Source organism: Pleurodeles waltl, chromosome 6 (genome assembly GCF_031143425.1).
Source record: "Pleurodeles waltl isolate 20211129_DDA chromosome 6, aPleWal1.hap1.20221129, whole genome shotgun sequence".
Taxonomy (NCBI): domain Eukaryota; kingdom Metazoa; phylum Chordata; class Amphibia; order Caudata; family Salamandridae; genus Pleurodeles; species Pleurodeles waltl.
In genome coordinates this window covers 834,775,470-834,792,546 of record NC_090445.1, presented here as the reverse complement: position 1 = coordinate 834,792,546, position 17,077 = coordinate 834,775,470, and the positions used below count along the sequence as shown (strand labels likewise).

Below are 17,077 nucleotides of genomic sequence, written 5' to 3'. Positions count from 1 at the left end.
TATATTGCATGCCGTGTGTAGGGGACAGGTCACACAGGCTGTGTGCCATGTCCTGTTTGTAAGATTGCACCAGGTGTTGCCAATTGTGCCAATGCATCACAACAGTTTTGGGAAAGATCTGGCCCTGGAAACCTGTTAACAGGGGCCCAGGGCACTTAAACTTTGAAACCACATCATATATGAGGCAAAAAGTGGGTGGCTAGCCATGGAGAGAGGGAGTGAGAGCGAGTGGGGGAGTGGGTGAGAGACAGCGATATTAAGGCTTTGATGAATCATATACTTAGAATGAGATATTTCTGGACAAATTAAAAAGAAAAATATTTTTGTTAATTAAAAAGAGTGAGATCTCCTTGCAGTATGTAACTTCAATATTTATAGCCTACTGAGTGACAGGACGAAACCTTGACCATTAGGCCAGAAGTGACTGTTCTGCTCTGCATCCAAAGGTAACTATAACATTCTTTCCAAATATCTCCTAGTCTGACTCTTTGAAGTCATTGCATGGAGAGACAATTGCAAAGACAATCTCTCTCTCTCTCTCTTCCATCCCAAGAGAGAGAGAGAGAGAGAGTCACAGGACTGCGGGGGGGGAAGCCTAGTCGGCTTCCTGTGTCCTGCAGGAGCCAGCATTGCTCCCACAAGCAGGGAGCTGCTTTAAATAGCAGCTCCCTGCTTGCAGGAGCAATGTTTGCATCTATTGCAGGGAAACGGATGAAAACTTCACATATTTTTTTTGACAGCTCTCACTTGAAAAAGTGAAGTGTTTGGTCTGACTTGGCAGGAGCTGTCAAAGCTCCTGCTAAGTCAGAGCAAACAGCTATGTCCTGGGGGGCGCACCTCGGGACAAAGCAGGAGCTGGCCCTAGGGATGGTGGTCCCCAGGGCCTTCTGTGGCTCCACGAGGGGGGCGTTGGGGCCCCCCTCCAATGTGTTTTGCCCCAGGGAGGTTATGGTTCCCGGGACCAGGGGTCCAAAATGGACCCCCCTCAATGTGTTATTATAGTCCTGGGGTGGTGGCAGTCCCTGTGGCTGCAGGGTGGGGGTATTACATTGATCCGGGGAGGTGGTGGTCCCCAGGGCTGCATTGCTCCCCCCACAAAACAAAATCTTTGCCCAGGGAGGTGGTGATCCCTGGGGTAATGAGGGGGGTGCATTCCCTCCCCCCCCGCATTCACAGGTATCTTCACCCTGGGGAGGTGGCGGTCTCCGGGGCTGCGGAGGGCCCTCCGCCCCCGCATAACATATTGCATTGGCCCCAGAGAGGGATGGGCTGTTGGGGGGGTGTGACCCCCTGCACACATTTATATTTTCACCCTGGAGAGGCTGCTGTCACCAGGGCTGCAGGGGGCCAGGCTGCTCCCCCTCATACCTTATTAGTTTAGCCACAGGGAGGTGGCGGTCAACGGGCTGCAAGGGGACCATGTGGCTCACCAGCATGCATTTAAATATTTGACCAGGAGGGAGGCCCCATGTTCCCCCCTCCTTATTTTTGGCATGCCCCTTGGACCTGACCCACCTGGGGGCTTCATGAAAAGTGCAGTAAACCTCCTGGATTTTTTTAAATGTCAGAAAAATCTGTGGATCCATCTGCAGATTTTTCTGTGTTTTTCTTTTTTTTAAAGCTTTTAAGCACTCTGGGACCCCAGCACCAGAACTAAGAGGTCAGAGTGACTACCCTGGCCCCTTTCCATGTTTTTTTTTTTTTTTTTTTTGCTTTTTTAACTGGGTCTCAGCAAAAGTTGAGTCCCAAAATGGCTTCCAACACTTCCTTGTTGAAGTGTTGGTAGCCAATCAGATACCAGCATGGGGCCAGTTGAATCCACAGAGTATCCACATGCCTAGATATCTATATTTTTTTATCTTTGATTTCTCCTAAACTACTGAACGGATTTACACCAAATTACAAAAAGCACAATCTGTGCAACAAGATCTACATTCCTGCCAAATTTGATATAATCCATTCAGCAGTTTGGGCTGTAGGCGTGTATAAAAACCCCATGGAAAAATGAATGGGGAAAACAAGATTTGGGACCCCCCCTTTTTCTAGGCTCCCACTTGACAGATCACCCCGAAACCTTCAAGACAGCAGGTGAACTGACCAAAGTATACGTTTTGAGAATTTAGTGAAGATTCATCAAGCGGGGCCAATGTTATTGGCAAACAAAAAACGTTCTTCCTATGGAAACTAGGTCCTAATTATAAATACCTACTGGTGACCACCAGTAGGCAATGTATATTTATTTATTTATTCACTTTTGTATTTGCAGATTTATATAGTGTGGACATGGCCTGAATGCATCAGAGCGCTTTACAACACACAGAACACAGAACACAGAGTAACATTGGGTCACATTAATAATAACTGCACTCAGACCTTTACATCAATGAATGTATAGAGGAATCACCACAGGAGACAGTAACAACAATAGGGCGGAGGACATTTACAGTTAAATGAGGCAGATCAGGACGCATTGGAGAAAGAAAAAAAGTCTGGTCAAGAGTGAATTAACGTAGATGTCTATCAAATAGGGGGAGCTTGAGGTCCTTTTTGAAGGTTGCTAGGCATGTGGTTAGACAGAGTGAGGGAGGCAGAGAGTTCCATATTCTAGTGGCGTTGCCAGAGAAGGACTGATTCATGTAACATTCCTGGCTGAAGGTGGGGGGTTTCAGGAGCATGTATTCAGCATTTCTGGAACCCCTGTTTGCTCCAGAGATTTTCAGTTTCTCGTTTAGATAGGAGTGTGAGGAGAAGTGCAGCACTCTGTGGGTGATGCAAGCGATTTCGAATTGGGCCAGCGCTTCAATGGGGAGCCATTGGACGGTTAGTAAGGCAGGGGAAATGTGGTCAAGTTTCGTGAGACCTATGACAAAGCGTGCTACAGCATGCAGTGTAGCTCTCAGTGGGCCTAGGTGAACTTTGGGAATGCGTGATAGAAGGGCAATTGTATAGTCTAGTCTAGAGAGAAGGAGAGACGTAACCACTGTATTGAGGTCTTGTACTGGAATCATTTGTCTGATGCCCCAAAGCTGCTTAAGTTGATATTGTGCACAGTTGGCCATGGATGCTATGTGGCTGTGGAGATTAAGACAAATGTCCAGGGTGATTCAGAGTGACCTGTCACTCGTGACAATGGCAGGACGGCCTACGAAGGCGGGAAGGTCGGCCAGCCATTCTTGTACACGCGTATTGCTTTCTGAGGTGAGATCAAAAGAAATTTTGTTTTAGTTGGGTTGAGTTTTAAATGGTGGTTATACATCCAGTTTTGAATCATTGAGAGTGTATTTGAAAGCAGGGCAACGTCCTCTGGGGATGAGATTTTCATATATTTGGGTATTGTCGGCATAGGGGTGGAAGAGAATCTCAGAGTATCACACATAGTGGTTCTAGGTAGAGGTTGAAGAGGGTTGGGGAGAGGATCGAACCTTGGGGAACACCTTGGTGAACTCTGACTGGTCTCGATAATGAGTTGCCCATTTTCACAATATGGGAACAGTTGGATAGGTAAGAGAAAAACCAGGTGAGGACCATTCCTCCATATATATATATATATACAGTATATATATATCTATAACCTAGTGGCGGTTGCTACTGGGTAGTTATAGTTAGGGCCTACTTAAGGGTTCTTTGTTTTTCCTATAACTTTCGTGCTGCTAGATGAATCTCCACAACATTTTCAAAACCTTCACTTTGGTCAGTGCAGGTGCTGTATTGAAAATTAGGTGGTGATCTGTCAAGCAGGGGGCGGAGAAAAAGGAGGGGTTCCAAAACACGTTTTCCCCGTTCATTTTTCCATTGGACCTTTAGACGTGCCTATAGCCTAAACCACTGAACGAAATTACACCAAATTTGGCAGGAAGCTAGATCCTGTTGTTTTGGTGAACATCCATTTAGTAGTTTTGGAGAAATTGAAAGTAAAAAAATATAGCTATATAGGGACGCAGATCCTCCGGGGATCGAACTGTCCCTGTGCTGATATGTCATTGGTTACTAACACTTCTACAAAAAGTATGGGCAGCCATCTTGGGACTCGGCTTTAGTCTCGGAGGCACTGGGGTCTTTAATGAGGAGGGGGGATGCATGCCCACCCCCCACCCCCAGGGTTTCCATTAGCCCAGGGGGCCACTAGCTTCCCAGGGCAATAAGTTAAATATGTGTGGGTGACTGCCACCTCCCTGAGACATTTATGAAAAGATGTGCAGGGTGCTGCACGGCCCCTCGCAGCCCCGCATCCCCAGGGACCACAACCTGCCTGGGGCATTTATGAAAAAATGTGCAGGGGGGACCGCATGCCCCGCGCCGTGCGGCCCTGGGAGCCACCACCTCCCTGGGGCAGATTGAAAACAAAAAAAAAGAGATCGGGTCTGTTTTGGACCCCCTGCAGCCCTGGGGACCACCACCTCCCCGGGGCTATACATGTTGAAGGGGGGCTGCGCAGCCCCCATCAATCACTCAATCAATCAGGGATTTGTAAAGCACACTACTCACCCGTGAGGGTCTCAAGGCGCTGAGGAGGGGAGGGGGGAGAACGTGGTGGGGGAGGAAAGTGCTTCTGCTGCGCGAACAGCCAGGTCTTGAGAAGTTTCCATCAAGAAGCCACTGATGGCCATAGGGACCACCACCCCCCAGGGCTGGCTCCTGTTATGTCCCGGTGTGCCCCAGTGACATAGCTGTTTGCTGTGGCTTAGTGGTAGCTTTGAAGTCGCCGCCACACCACAGCAAACACTCCACTCTGATAAAGGGAGAGCTGTGCACCAGCTCTCCCTTCATCGGAGCTCAGGGTTCCTCTGTCTGTCTGCCCGTGGGGATGCAGGTAGACCGAGGGAACTGCTCTCACAGAGAGAGAGCTGCTGTAGCAGTTCCATCTCTGTGACAGCAATGCTGCCTCTCACAGGAGGTAGGGAGCCAGCTGGGACCATGGAGGTCTTCAAGCTCAACCCCCACGTCATGGCCGGGTCCCAGGGGATGGGGTCCACATGGCCGGAGAGGGACCAGGTGCCCCCCCCAAAAAAATAATCAAGCCGTGCCCCTGGGGATGCTGTCCCTGGGGCAGAGATCGACCTTCTGGAGGGGGCCATGTGGCCCCAACCCAAAAAAAAACCAAAACAATTAGGCCTCACCCTGGGGAATGGTGTCCCTGGGCCAAGATCAGCCCTGTGGCCCCCCTGCCCCCAAAAAATAAATCATGAGGCCACGCTCAGGGGGATGAGGTCCCTGGGGCTGAGATTGACCCTGTGGAGGGGGACAATGTGCACTCCACCCAAAAAAAAAAAATTAGGCGGTGCCCGGGAAATGGGATCCCTGGGGCAAAGGTCAATCTGGGGAGGGGGGCCACGCATCCACATCCCCTAAAAATAATAATATTTAGGCTGGCCCCTGGGGGAAGGGGTCCCCGGGACCGAGATTGGCCTGTGGAGGTGGGGGCTGTGCAGGGTTGGGTTGTTATAAGGGTTGGCTGCAGGGCATGGTGAGGGTAAAAGTTATAGTTACCTTAGGGCGCGAGTTATAGTTACTTCAAATAACTTTAACCATAACTGCTGAATTTTGCACAAGTAAATTCAGAACCTAACAACAATGTTCCTGTAACCTTTGTTTTTTTTTTCAGTGAATCGAATTTCTACGGTTTTCTAAGGTTTTTTTAATTCTATTTCCTAACTATAACGTCCCTGTAACCTTTGGCTTTTTCAGTGAATTTTTATGTTTTTTTTAATGTGAAGTAGTTTTCATTACAATACGTTAATCCAACCACCGTCGCGTACGACCTCTGGCTGTGCACAGCGGCAGTTACCCAGAGAGCCTGCCCCCTATAACAACCCTATTCCACGCTGCACGCAGCCAAAGGCTGTGCGCAGTGGGGGTTGGCCAGAGGGCCTGGCCGCAACAAGCCTTGCATGGCCTTTGGTTGTGCACAGCAGGTGTTGGTTGCAGGGCTGCCGTGCCGCCTGTCCCTGCGGCCAAACCCTATAGCAACCCAAACCCACATGGCCCCCTCTTCAGGCCGATTTCAGCCCCGGGGACCCTATCCCCCTGGGCCCAGCCTAAGTATTAAAACATTTTTTGGTGGGTGCATGGCCCCCCCTCCTCAGGCTGATCTCGGCCGGGGACCCCATCCCCCGAGCCCAGTCTAAACATTTCATTTTTTTGTGGGAGGGGGGGTGTGGCCCCCCCTTCCCAGTCCGATCTTGAACCTGGGACCACATCCCCAGGGGTGCAGCCTAATTTTTTTTTTTGGGTAGGGCCCTTCCCCAGGCCAATCTCGGCCCCATCTGCTGGGAGGCGGCCTAATTATTTATTCTTTTTTGGGGGAAAGGCCCCGGGATACCCATTCCCAGGGACCTAGCCATGTGACCTGGTTGCCCCCCAGTCACAATGTTGGGGACTGTGGGGGGAGCCTGAGGACCCCACAGTCCCAGCTGGCTCCTCATCTCCTGCGGGTACCAACATTGCTATCACAACTAAAGCAGCTTCCTCTCTGTGAGAGCAATTGTTTCCTCTGTCTCTGAGCCTGTGTTTCCACGGGCAAGGAGAAAGAGGAAACCTCTGCTCACAGTGAGGGAGAGCTGTTTGTCAGCTCTTCCTCTCTGCAAGCAGTGTTTGCTGTGGCTTGGCAGCTGTAAAGCCGCAGCCAAGCCACAGCAAACAGCTATGTCCCTGGGGGTGTGCACCCCAGGAATAGCAGGAGCCAGCCATAAAGGCCCCCTCCAACGAATATCTTCAGGGAGGTGGTGGTCACTGAGGCTGCGGGGGTCTGAAAGGGACCCCCTTTTCTTTTTTTAATGTTTGCCCCAAGGAGGTGGTGGTCACTGGGGTGTGGGGGTCCACCCCACACGTCATTTAATCTACGGCCCGTGGAGGTGGTGGTCCCCGAGGCTGTTGAGGGTCACATGGCCCCCTTCATACAATTACATGAATGCCCTAGGGAGGTGGTGGTCCCTTGGGGCTACACTGGGTCCATAAAGTCCCTTGCATACCATTACAGAAATGATCCGGGGAGGTGGCGGTTCCCAGGGCTGTACAGAACCTAGGCGGGGCACCATGTGCCCCCATCCTTATTTATCACTTGCCCCCATGACCAGGCCCACCCAGGGGCTTTAAAATGCAAATTTGTGGCAAAAAACAACAGAGCTAAGGGATCAGGGTGCCTCTAACCTGGGCCCCTTTCTTTTTTTTTTTTTTTAGGGACTCTGCTGAAGACGAGTCCCAAGATGGCGGCCAACGCTTCCTGGTTTAAGTGTTGGTAGCCAATCAAAGCCATGCATTTCCCTGCATGAGCTTGTCATTATTTGCAAAGGTTACGTGGCCAGAGATATACAAATTTGGATTTCCTTAAATTTCTCAAAAACTACTGAACTGATTTACACCAAATAAGCGAAAGCATAATCTGTGTACCAAAAGCTAGCTTTCTGCCAAATTTGGTGTAATTCTGTCCAGTGGTTTGGGCAGTAACTTTGTTCAGAAGTCCTATGGAAATTAACATGGAAAAAACAACTTTTTTGACCCTCCCTTTTTCTCATCCCCCGCTTGACAGATCACCCCGCCTTCGTAAAGATTCGTCAAACGATGCCAAAGATATAGGCAATTTAAAAATGCTTTTTCTATGGAAACACGGTCCTAACTATAACTACCCTGATGCAAGCCCCAATAGGTAATATATATGTATGTATTAAAGTAAACAATGGAAAATAAATGCATATCAAAAGATGGAGAGCAATTGCTACAGCATGACAATACACAATTTAGCAATTATTTTATATTAAATAAAACTCTCCATTACAAAAAAACGAGGGCTATTAACTGAGTACTCATTTATTGGCTCGATAAATCCAGGGTAAACATTATTTTGAACTTGTGGTGTTTTGTGACCATGAGAACATAATATTGTCAAGGCTGTAAACTTGCGCCAGGAAAATGCCATCCTAAAGCAGTGATAAACAGGCATGTGGAGAAGAGGTAGAGGCCGACCCCAAAGCCACTGGTCGCTATCGCCAGCAGCGTACAGCATGTACTATTTTTATAGAGTTCCTAATAAACCAATTACTGTGAGGTTTATTAAGAAGAACATGTTACCTAGGAAAGATTGATTTGTATTCTGTTTTTCATCCAGAAAAGCACATATGCAAAGTCGTGCATTTGGAAAGAACCTGTCATTATGAAAAGTAAACTTTGCATTTTGCCATTATTGTATTAAAAGCAGAAGGGCAACACTCAGCATATTCCGTTCAATAAATAAATGTAACTGAGTTATCTAGTTTATGTCAAAGTGTTGTACATTATGGAAATCATGTTCCAAGAGAGCAAAGGAGCACTTGGTCCAGAAGGTAAACATCAAACAGAAAGGCATCCAAATAGAAAACTAACTTGAACTGTTAATCACTACAAAACATTAGTGGATTTCCCAAATAAATTAAAACGTGTGCTTAGGTGCTGTGTGTTAGAGGAAGGCCTTTCATTACCAGCTTTGAGAACTTTAAAAACAAACGCAGGTAGAAACAGAAACATTTAGGCAATTGATATATTTTACAGTCTGTGTAGACCACAAGATATGCAGCAAATTGGCCTGGCATCTATGGCTGGCATTATAAAGATAACACATAGCTTTTTCATGGGTCAAACAACCAACAAATCTTAACAGTGTTAAATAAAAAGTCATGCTGCAGTACTTCATGAAACAGACAAGGCATTTTAGAAACACACCTCTGAAAAGCTACCTCTACAATCAGTCATCACTTGGACAGCCAGCTAAACAAAATATACATTTTCAATGATAAAGATTCTGAAATGTGCCTCAAAAAACAAAACCGCGTCTCATAAAAGTGACTGCAGAGTCCACAAAGTGCCTTACAGAAGCTAAGAATAGTATGCAGTTTGAAGTAATTAAATTGATGGAACACTCTGATAAACAATGCTCTATTTTAAGTTAACAAAAGACACAAAGAAGCACATGGATGAAATGTAGGAATAGAGGGAGCGGTAGGGCGGAGGAGAGAAACATTCAAGGAGACACAGCTGGAAATCATGCAGTCTCTTGGAGTGTTTCACGAAAAAGATTGAGTTCCCAAAAAGCAATCAGTTGTGGAAAAATCAAAGGAGCCAATCAGAGAGGTGGTACAGCGGCCTTAACTTAAGCTACACAGGCTAAAAGAAATACAGCCAGCATATAGGAGGCATGCACATGTGAGTGACAAAAGGCAAAACCAATTGGAAGCAATGGATGGAATGAATTTCTAGGTAAGCTTTCAACTATTCCCTGTAAGAAAATGTCTCTTCTAGCATTATCATACTTGTTCTTTTAACTGATGCCTGTTTTTTAGTTTCTGTGCACTGGGACTCTGCTAACTAGGTCCCAGTTCATGTGCTCTGACCCTTAAACATGTTAAATTGACTAAATCCCTGATTGGCACATTTATTTGCCTACAGAGCTCTGGTATATTGTATCCCATGTACTCAAGTTAACTGCCACCACTGGACTGCAGCACTTACTGTGCCACCACTGAAGTGACAAGGTAAAACATGTCTCCAGGTCTGTACCGTAGCCTGGTGTTGCAGTTATAAAGCTGCCATTATCTTGAGTCAAAAGAAACGTTTTTACAGACCTCAACCTTCCTTTTTAATATTTATAAGTCACCCCTAAGACAGGCCTTAAATGCCCGTAGGACAGGATGCATGTTAGTAGGATATGTATGTTTAATGTTTTACATGTCCTGGCAGTGAAAAACCTCCCAAGTCGTTTTTCAGTGTGACAAGGGTGCCTCTTCTATAGGCTAACAATGGTTTATAATATTACATTTCATAAGTGCTCAATTCCATTTGGGACTAGCTAAAAAAGTGGTTTACAGACACATTTTAATAGTCACTTAGAATCCAATTTAATTGGGAAGTCGGATATTATATTACTATGAAGTAGCAGACAATTTTACCCGTTATCTGTACAGAACCAAAAGGCTTTCTTGCTAGTGTCCAGTTGTCACCTGACTTCTAATGGCTTCCCTGGAGTGGGATGTGGATTTCTCCCAGACTGTGGACAGAGGGCTTTGGGTGTGGGGAGGTGTCTTTCTTCCATGAGCAGGATGGCCAGGGGCTGTGCCCAGCCTCTTTCTGAGCTTCAAATCATGCTTACCCTATCACTGTCAGATATAGCTCACATCTGAGACTGCCTCCCTTTTGTACTTCTAGCCAGACAGGCTTCAAACCCAGTGGGAGGGTATATAATGCCAAGAAGTGGGTTAGGGGCTGGACAAAGGATTTCCCTCCACCCACAGGGTGGCACTAGGTATTTAACCCCTGGATACCTTCTTCAGAACACTACCCGACCTGTGGAAGACAGAAGAAGGTCTGCACCTGCTGTTGAGACATGTGAGGAGAACCCTAAGGGCTGGACCTGCTCTCACTTGTGCCCAGGATAAAGCATTGGACTCGAAGGGTCAGTTTGCTGACCTGTTAAGCTACAGAGACAGAAAGCTGCAAGATATGCAAATATTGTGTGAGACGTAATCTCTGGTAATTAGTGCTTTTAATGATGCATAGAGTAGTAACCAATGAACTAATAATGTTGCACTTAGAACACGTTACCTAGGTCACTTAGAAGTGTAAAATAATTCAATGAATAGCTATGCCACATTTTTCATGTAGTACACCATTATTTTAAATATGGATGCAGTTTCTGGTGTTCTACTCAACTTGCTTCTGCTTACTCCACTACCCAATCAGGGTCCCACTGCAAAGCCATTGCTCTCCTTGTTTCTGCGAAGCACCAAGTGAATAATGTCAGTATATTAGCGATATACAACATAATTAGAAGACATGTATTGTGAATGGAGCTTCCATCGTGTGCTCAAAGTTTCATTTTCAAAGATTCCCGCTAGTGTAGTTGTGCTAATTTTAGAATTCTTACTAATTTGGGATTATTAACTTTTATGACACTGCATTTATCAGTATTTCTGTACTGGGCCTTCATGGCACTTCATTGTATTCGTCTCTGTGCTGCAGCTTAACTATGCTATATTAAATTAACTTTCTCATTATTTTTGATCTAGAAATCTTATTGATCTAATTCTTTTTGCTTCCAGTATTTTATTCTGTTTAATTCTGCTAAATTGTGTTTATATAAAGAGGAGTGTTGTCTCTAACTAGGTCAGGGTTCTGCAAAGTCGGTCCTGGAGCGCCAGGTCCATGCCAGACTTTTAGCATATCCACATTTAGAAAACTGTAGATTTCTGAAACATCTTTTTTTTTAATGTGGATATGCTAATAATCTGGCATGGACCTGGCTCTCCAGGACCAACTTTGCAGAACCCTGAGCTAGGTCAATTGGAGACACGTGAGCCAAATTATTTAGGTAAAATGCTGGGGTCAATAAATATTGAGGTTCAGATAAATATTGAGGTCTTGCTCCCTCAATGTCCATCTTCCTTGAACATCCCAGTTGACCAGTTTCCACTGGCCCTGCCCAGGGCCATGCTGGTGGCTTCTGTGGAGTGAGTCCGGACCACACAGGTGCTATTCCTGTTGTCCTGGAATGGTTGGCTGGTGTCAAAATGTACTTTTCTTGTCTAACCCTGAAAGTGGGGACTTAAAAACATTTTGGTAAATGTTTTCGAAAACAACTGATGTCAGTCCGGGACCCAGCATCAGCCAGAGCACTGAGGAAACATCAGTGGTGGGATTGGACTTCCCGCAGACTGCCTGCCTCTGTCGACAACCGCATCGGGATGCCATCCTCCTGCAACCCGTTGAGCCCTGCTTCAGCCTGTTGCCTTCAATGCCAACATACCCATCAACATTCTGTCGACGTCCAGACCTGCTTCTAAGAAAATAAAGTATCTCTTTGACCGGGACGAAACTAGTTTCTGTATCTGACTGGCGACTGGCTGTGATGGGCTATAACTTTTGATTTTGACCCAGTTTAACATGTTCAGTCGCTGGTGGTTGATGCTTTGCATTTTTTTGGAGTTATTTTTATCCAAAACTTTGAAAAAAAACAGATCTCCAGTTCTCTTTACTGGATATTTGTTGTTTTGGCGTCATTCTGTTTATTAAGATATTCTCTATATTTATAAATTGGAGTTGGATTTTCATTTTGTTGTGTTATGTTTTTACTTTTTTAACAATTTCAATACTTCTAAATAATGTACACTTTTTTGTAAATTATGCTGGTGTGCTCTGTGCTACAGCTGCCAGAGGTTGAACTAAGGTTTAAATTATTGAAATCCTTTCTGGGTCCAACAAAAATAGTGACATTATTGTGTGTTGGACTACTTTGCAACCAGACAGCTGTGCTTTCTGATAAGGTTTGACTTAAAAAAGAAGGAGGGGCAGGGATAAGCAAAGAATGAAATTAACAGGAAATAATTGCTCCAAAAAATAAATTGGTGATGGGCGAGTCATATGCACATTCACAAAATAAATACAGAATAAGCGCAAGCCGTAGGACTTTTAAAAATATCATATATATATATATACGTGTATATATATATATATATAAAATAATAATAATGTATATATATATACACATGACATTTTTTTGCCCTTTACTGTGCATGTATTTACCAAGTTAGGTCTGTGTTGAACGTCCTGTCTTACGGGATTCCTCTAGAAAGCAGTGTATTTAATAAAAAATATACATAACAAGAAAACATATCTTTGAATGTTACTGCGGGATGAGATATTCTAAGATGTGCAATATTTAACAATCGTTAACAACGTATTTTTGTACCTACCTCTGAAATTTGGTTGCGAGTTTCAGTTGCTAAGGTGCTATTTCTTTCTAGTTAAGACCGGTGGGGAGGAAAATGTTTTGCAGTACGACGTATCATTGATGTACGATGTGCAATGCATCAGTTTATGTTCAGTTTCCCAGATACTGCTGATTGCCAGGTAGGCTACTTTGGAGTTTGTTGACTCAGCTCAGATTCTGCCAGGCTGGTCTGTCTGCAAGCACTGCCTATTGTTTCTGTAAGGTGGTGGGCAGCATGGTCAGAGCTTAACCTATCCCAGTGGTTTCAGGTAATGAGCACCAAGCACTCCTTTTTAGCAGTTTGACAGATTTCTCATCATCAGATTTTGAACTAGAGCAGAGGACGCAATGGCAGATTAGAGAGAAGGCAGGATGAAGAGAAAGATAAAAAGATAGATACAAAGGGGAAACAAAGAGATGTAAAAGAACTTGCAAAAGGGTGACAAAGAGGCACGAAGTGTAGAAATGAAGGCATGATGTGGAATGAAGATTAGGCAGCATTGCCCTTAGAAAAATCCTTTATTATTACAAAATAAGCACCGACTTTTAGAATACCTTTTCCTTTTGAGACTTGATTAGGCTTGACATCTGTAACAAGGGGTGGAGAATGTTATTCGGGCATTAAAATTGTTAGATTTGTCAGTGAATAGTTTAGAATATTGCAATGTATGGATTAAAGTATGTGGCTTCTATTGGGTTCTGGCAAATTTTTGTGACTAGTGACTTTCAAGATTCAATAATTTACTGTTAACGATCAATTAGTACAAGCCCCTCTGCATATAACATTGATTACTATTTGCCGCCCAGTATGATCGACTGTGTTAATTCGCATCTCAATGTCGCCTAATTAAAATTTGTGTCATGGGATAAATTATTACCTTCACTGTCTCTTTCATGATGGTGGGGCACTCTGAATAATACTGCACATTATGAAATATATAAGTTTTGAAAGTGGCTTAGTTTAATTGTACATTGTGATTTTGCTAGAAATTACTAGTAGTATATTGGTTTGTTTAATTTCTCACTATAACTATTCTACATATTTGCAACTATGGTTATACACACATAGGAGAAGGAGGCCAAGGGTTTAGGTATTTGAAGGAAATGGTAATAATGTGACCATGTCTTATAATGAAGCTATCACCCTCTATTGTATGTTAAAAGGCTGTAGCAAGTCACCTCAAAGTTCCATTGATCTAAGTGTCCCAGGAAGCCTCCGTGACTTGCAGTATTGTTACAATTAATGTCAGAGGGTACTTTATCCCATATATCTATGTAAATCAGTCACAATAAATGTGTTTTGAAACAATATATTTCTTTTCACAGTGAGAGCTTCTGCCCTTCGACCAGCTCAGCATGACACTCCTCCAAAGAGACATCTCATAACTTCAGTTCCGGGTTAGTACCACATCAATGATTTCCTCGTTTTTATATATTTCCTGGTTGAATTAAGACATAGGTTATGATAATTGCGCAAATATATTGGTGTTAAGCTTGTAGTGGACTATTGCAACAGAGACCTGTGTACTACTCACGGTCATGTTCACCCTATAAAAGGCTGACAGGTTTGAAAATACAAAATACAAAATAGAGACCTCGTCATGATACTCTTACTGCTGTTTTACCTACATCTCTCCATTCAGAACCTCTTCACACCCCACAGGCGTTGACTCTCCCTACTTAGCTCTGATATTTTTTCTCCTTATGGCATAGGGTGTGGTCTGTTAAGTACCATTCACATTTTGCTTCCGCCCACTACAGTAGGCAGCAATGAGTCATCCCCCTGTCTTCTGTGTGAGTGATGAAATTTTGCTCTTGCACATATGTACATCTGCTTAAAACGTAGTCTGCTTCACTGCCAGGGTTACTAGTCGAATCTCTGCATTTAGTTCTGCTTTCTTTTTATGTTTTACTTTTGTTTTTGAAGTCTGAGGCCTTTGTAATAACAATTAAAAACAAATATGCATTTTCATCCATTATTTGATTTGTGCTCAATATTGGAAACATTGTAATTCTCAATAAAAGAAACATACTCATTTGAAACAAATTGGACAAAGGTGGTTGCTGACACTACTTATTAAAAGCAACAAACGTATAGACTACCTAAAAATCCTTAGCCTTCAAACAAACCCTTTTCCACCAGCATTAAATTGTCAATTTTTTACTCATAGAAAACTGTAATTTCTTAAATATATATTGTATGCTGAACGGTCATCAAGCTTGGTTGAAGGATATATTTTAAATGTTTGAGAGCAACCAATTGTTATGCCTGAAAGCATACGGAGAATGTGTTTAAGTAATAGTGAGCCTTAAACCAAATGCAACAGGCACCACCACTGTTCACCTCCATCTGCCTCAAGACTAAAGAACACACCAGATAGAGGCAGGCACACGTAGAGTAAGACACACCACTCATCTTCTCTTATGTAATGCCCAACAATACAACAACCTTAGAAAGCAACTTAATATAAACTAGATATATAACCAACAAATCTCCTTAGGGAAGCATTCTTACAATCACTTGTCTGGATGGAAGCATCCCTGTGCGCATGCCTATCGATTTCTTTACCATGTCTCACTTGAACCCTCAAAGGTGCATCACACCTACCCTCATTCAATAAATAGCCCTTCGCAACCACTACCCATTAATTATTTTAAACCTTATCCGAGATAGGCTTGCACAGCTTCTCTGTTAACTTAAAAGTACTAAAACATATTCAAACCCTTTTGATCTCTTTGTGACAACTTCATCATCACACATGCCTCCTGCCTGATACCCAATATTCTGCCTGCCTTCCTGAAATTGAATATATCTGAATCATTGTTGATTCACTTCTACCCTTCCTACTAAGGCCCATTTTATGAGAGCCCTGTAATTCCTGATGGTGTTGGTAACATTGTTACTGGCCCCATCATGTTTCCCTGGGAGGTTTCAGCTCGAGAAAGTAGCCAAAATCTCAGGGGAGAACTGTAGTGAAAGAATGAGGTATTACAGGGAGAATTGGACCTGAAATGACCGATTTTCCTTGGAAATTCCCCAGGAGAGTCACAAGATTCACCCATAATCCCTGTAAATTCTTGACCTCCGGAATTAACAAGGCCCCCAGTATCACTAACTCTAAGTATGCGAAATTAATACCCTGGCAAAGGGGCACTCGTAATGAAGCTGTGGGCTTTCTTTGTCCAAGTCAATTCTTTCGATCTTCTTCATCTAACCCAGGTGTAACCTGGTAGTAGATGTTTGTCCTGTAACATTTGTAAGGACACATTCCTTGTGATTATTTGAGCAGATGGTTTATACACTTGCTCTCTCTCGGCCAACATTATTCTTTAGTTCTGTAGTACCTCCATTGATAAGTGCCATCTGCACCCAATCCCTGAATGTCAAAAATTTATTTTATGAACATAATGCTCCTAGTTGACAAATGCACTGTCGTGCTGCCATTTGTCACTTGCAGCACTAGTGAATACTGTGATTTTGACCCATCCAATCAAAGTGGTCTGATGTGACTGTTTCCTATAGCACCTTGAGCAAAACCCCTAGACCCATGAAGGCAGTACCAATCCTCATTAAATTGAGACCTTTTAATCATTCAGGATATATTCGAAGTAACTGTTTAACGTGGTTATCTATCCAGGCGACCATAAATGTGTCTAGATTCTTAGCTCAGACTTAGTCCATCCTATATCACATAAGTGGGTCAAAACTATTAGTCTTTCTTTAGTAATATTAGCCGTAATCATTCTAATCTACCTGACTGTCGCCTCTGTGGGCATGCACACCTGGGGCCCCAGAAAGGGATTTCTACTCTCCGGTTACGGGTTAACAACCACGAGCACGCGGGTGAGACACCATCACTATTCTACACTAGAGTGTAGTAGTCAGAATCATTCAATCACAAATCAGTGACATTATACCATAAACAATGTCAGACACCATAAACTATTTAAACACTCAATCAGACTCCAAATTTAATGAAGTTTCAAGTTATTACAATCACAAAATCAATGTCACATATATGGTGCACAAAACTAAATTATAAACATACATGTAAACCATAGGCTGACCGAAACATCTCAAAAGATTTAACCTACTAAACATCAATACAGTTAAACACTACAAAAGAATAATGTAGATTAGCAACAATACAATATGCACATTATTGTTAGAATTGAAAGCAGAAGATGGTGACATCAGAAAATAATCAAAATACAGTTTAACATTCAATTTCAGAGCTGGGCCATTCCTAACACTAACACGAATTTGGACTTCCATGTGTGGAAGCGAGCTTACACATGCGGACAAAAATAAAAGAAAGACAAAAATTATTTGGAAAACCATCTAAC

The 17,077-nt window shown here is 43.6% G+C and overlaps 1 protein-coding gene across 3 annotated transcripts in view; it reads left to right on the top strand.

Moving 5' to 3' along the window:
• Nucleotides 1-17,077, top strand: part of PDZD7 (PDZ domain containing 7) — a 608,602-nt gene that overhangs the window by 471,408 nt on the left and 120,117 nt on the right. For all 3 annotated transcript variants that reach the window (XM_069239535.1, XM_069239534.1, XM_069239537.1), the window contains one exon: nucleotides 14,057-14,128. In XM_069239535.1, coding sequence (XP_069095636.1) covers nucleotides 14,057-14,128 — 72 coding nt within the window. The remainder of the gene's footprint in view (nucleotides 1-14,056; nucleotides 14,129-17,077) is intronic.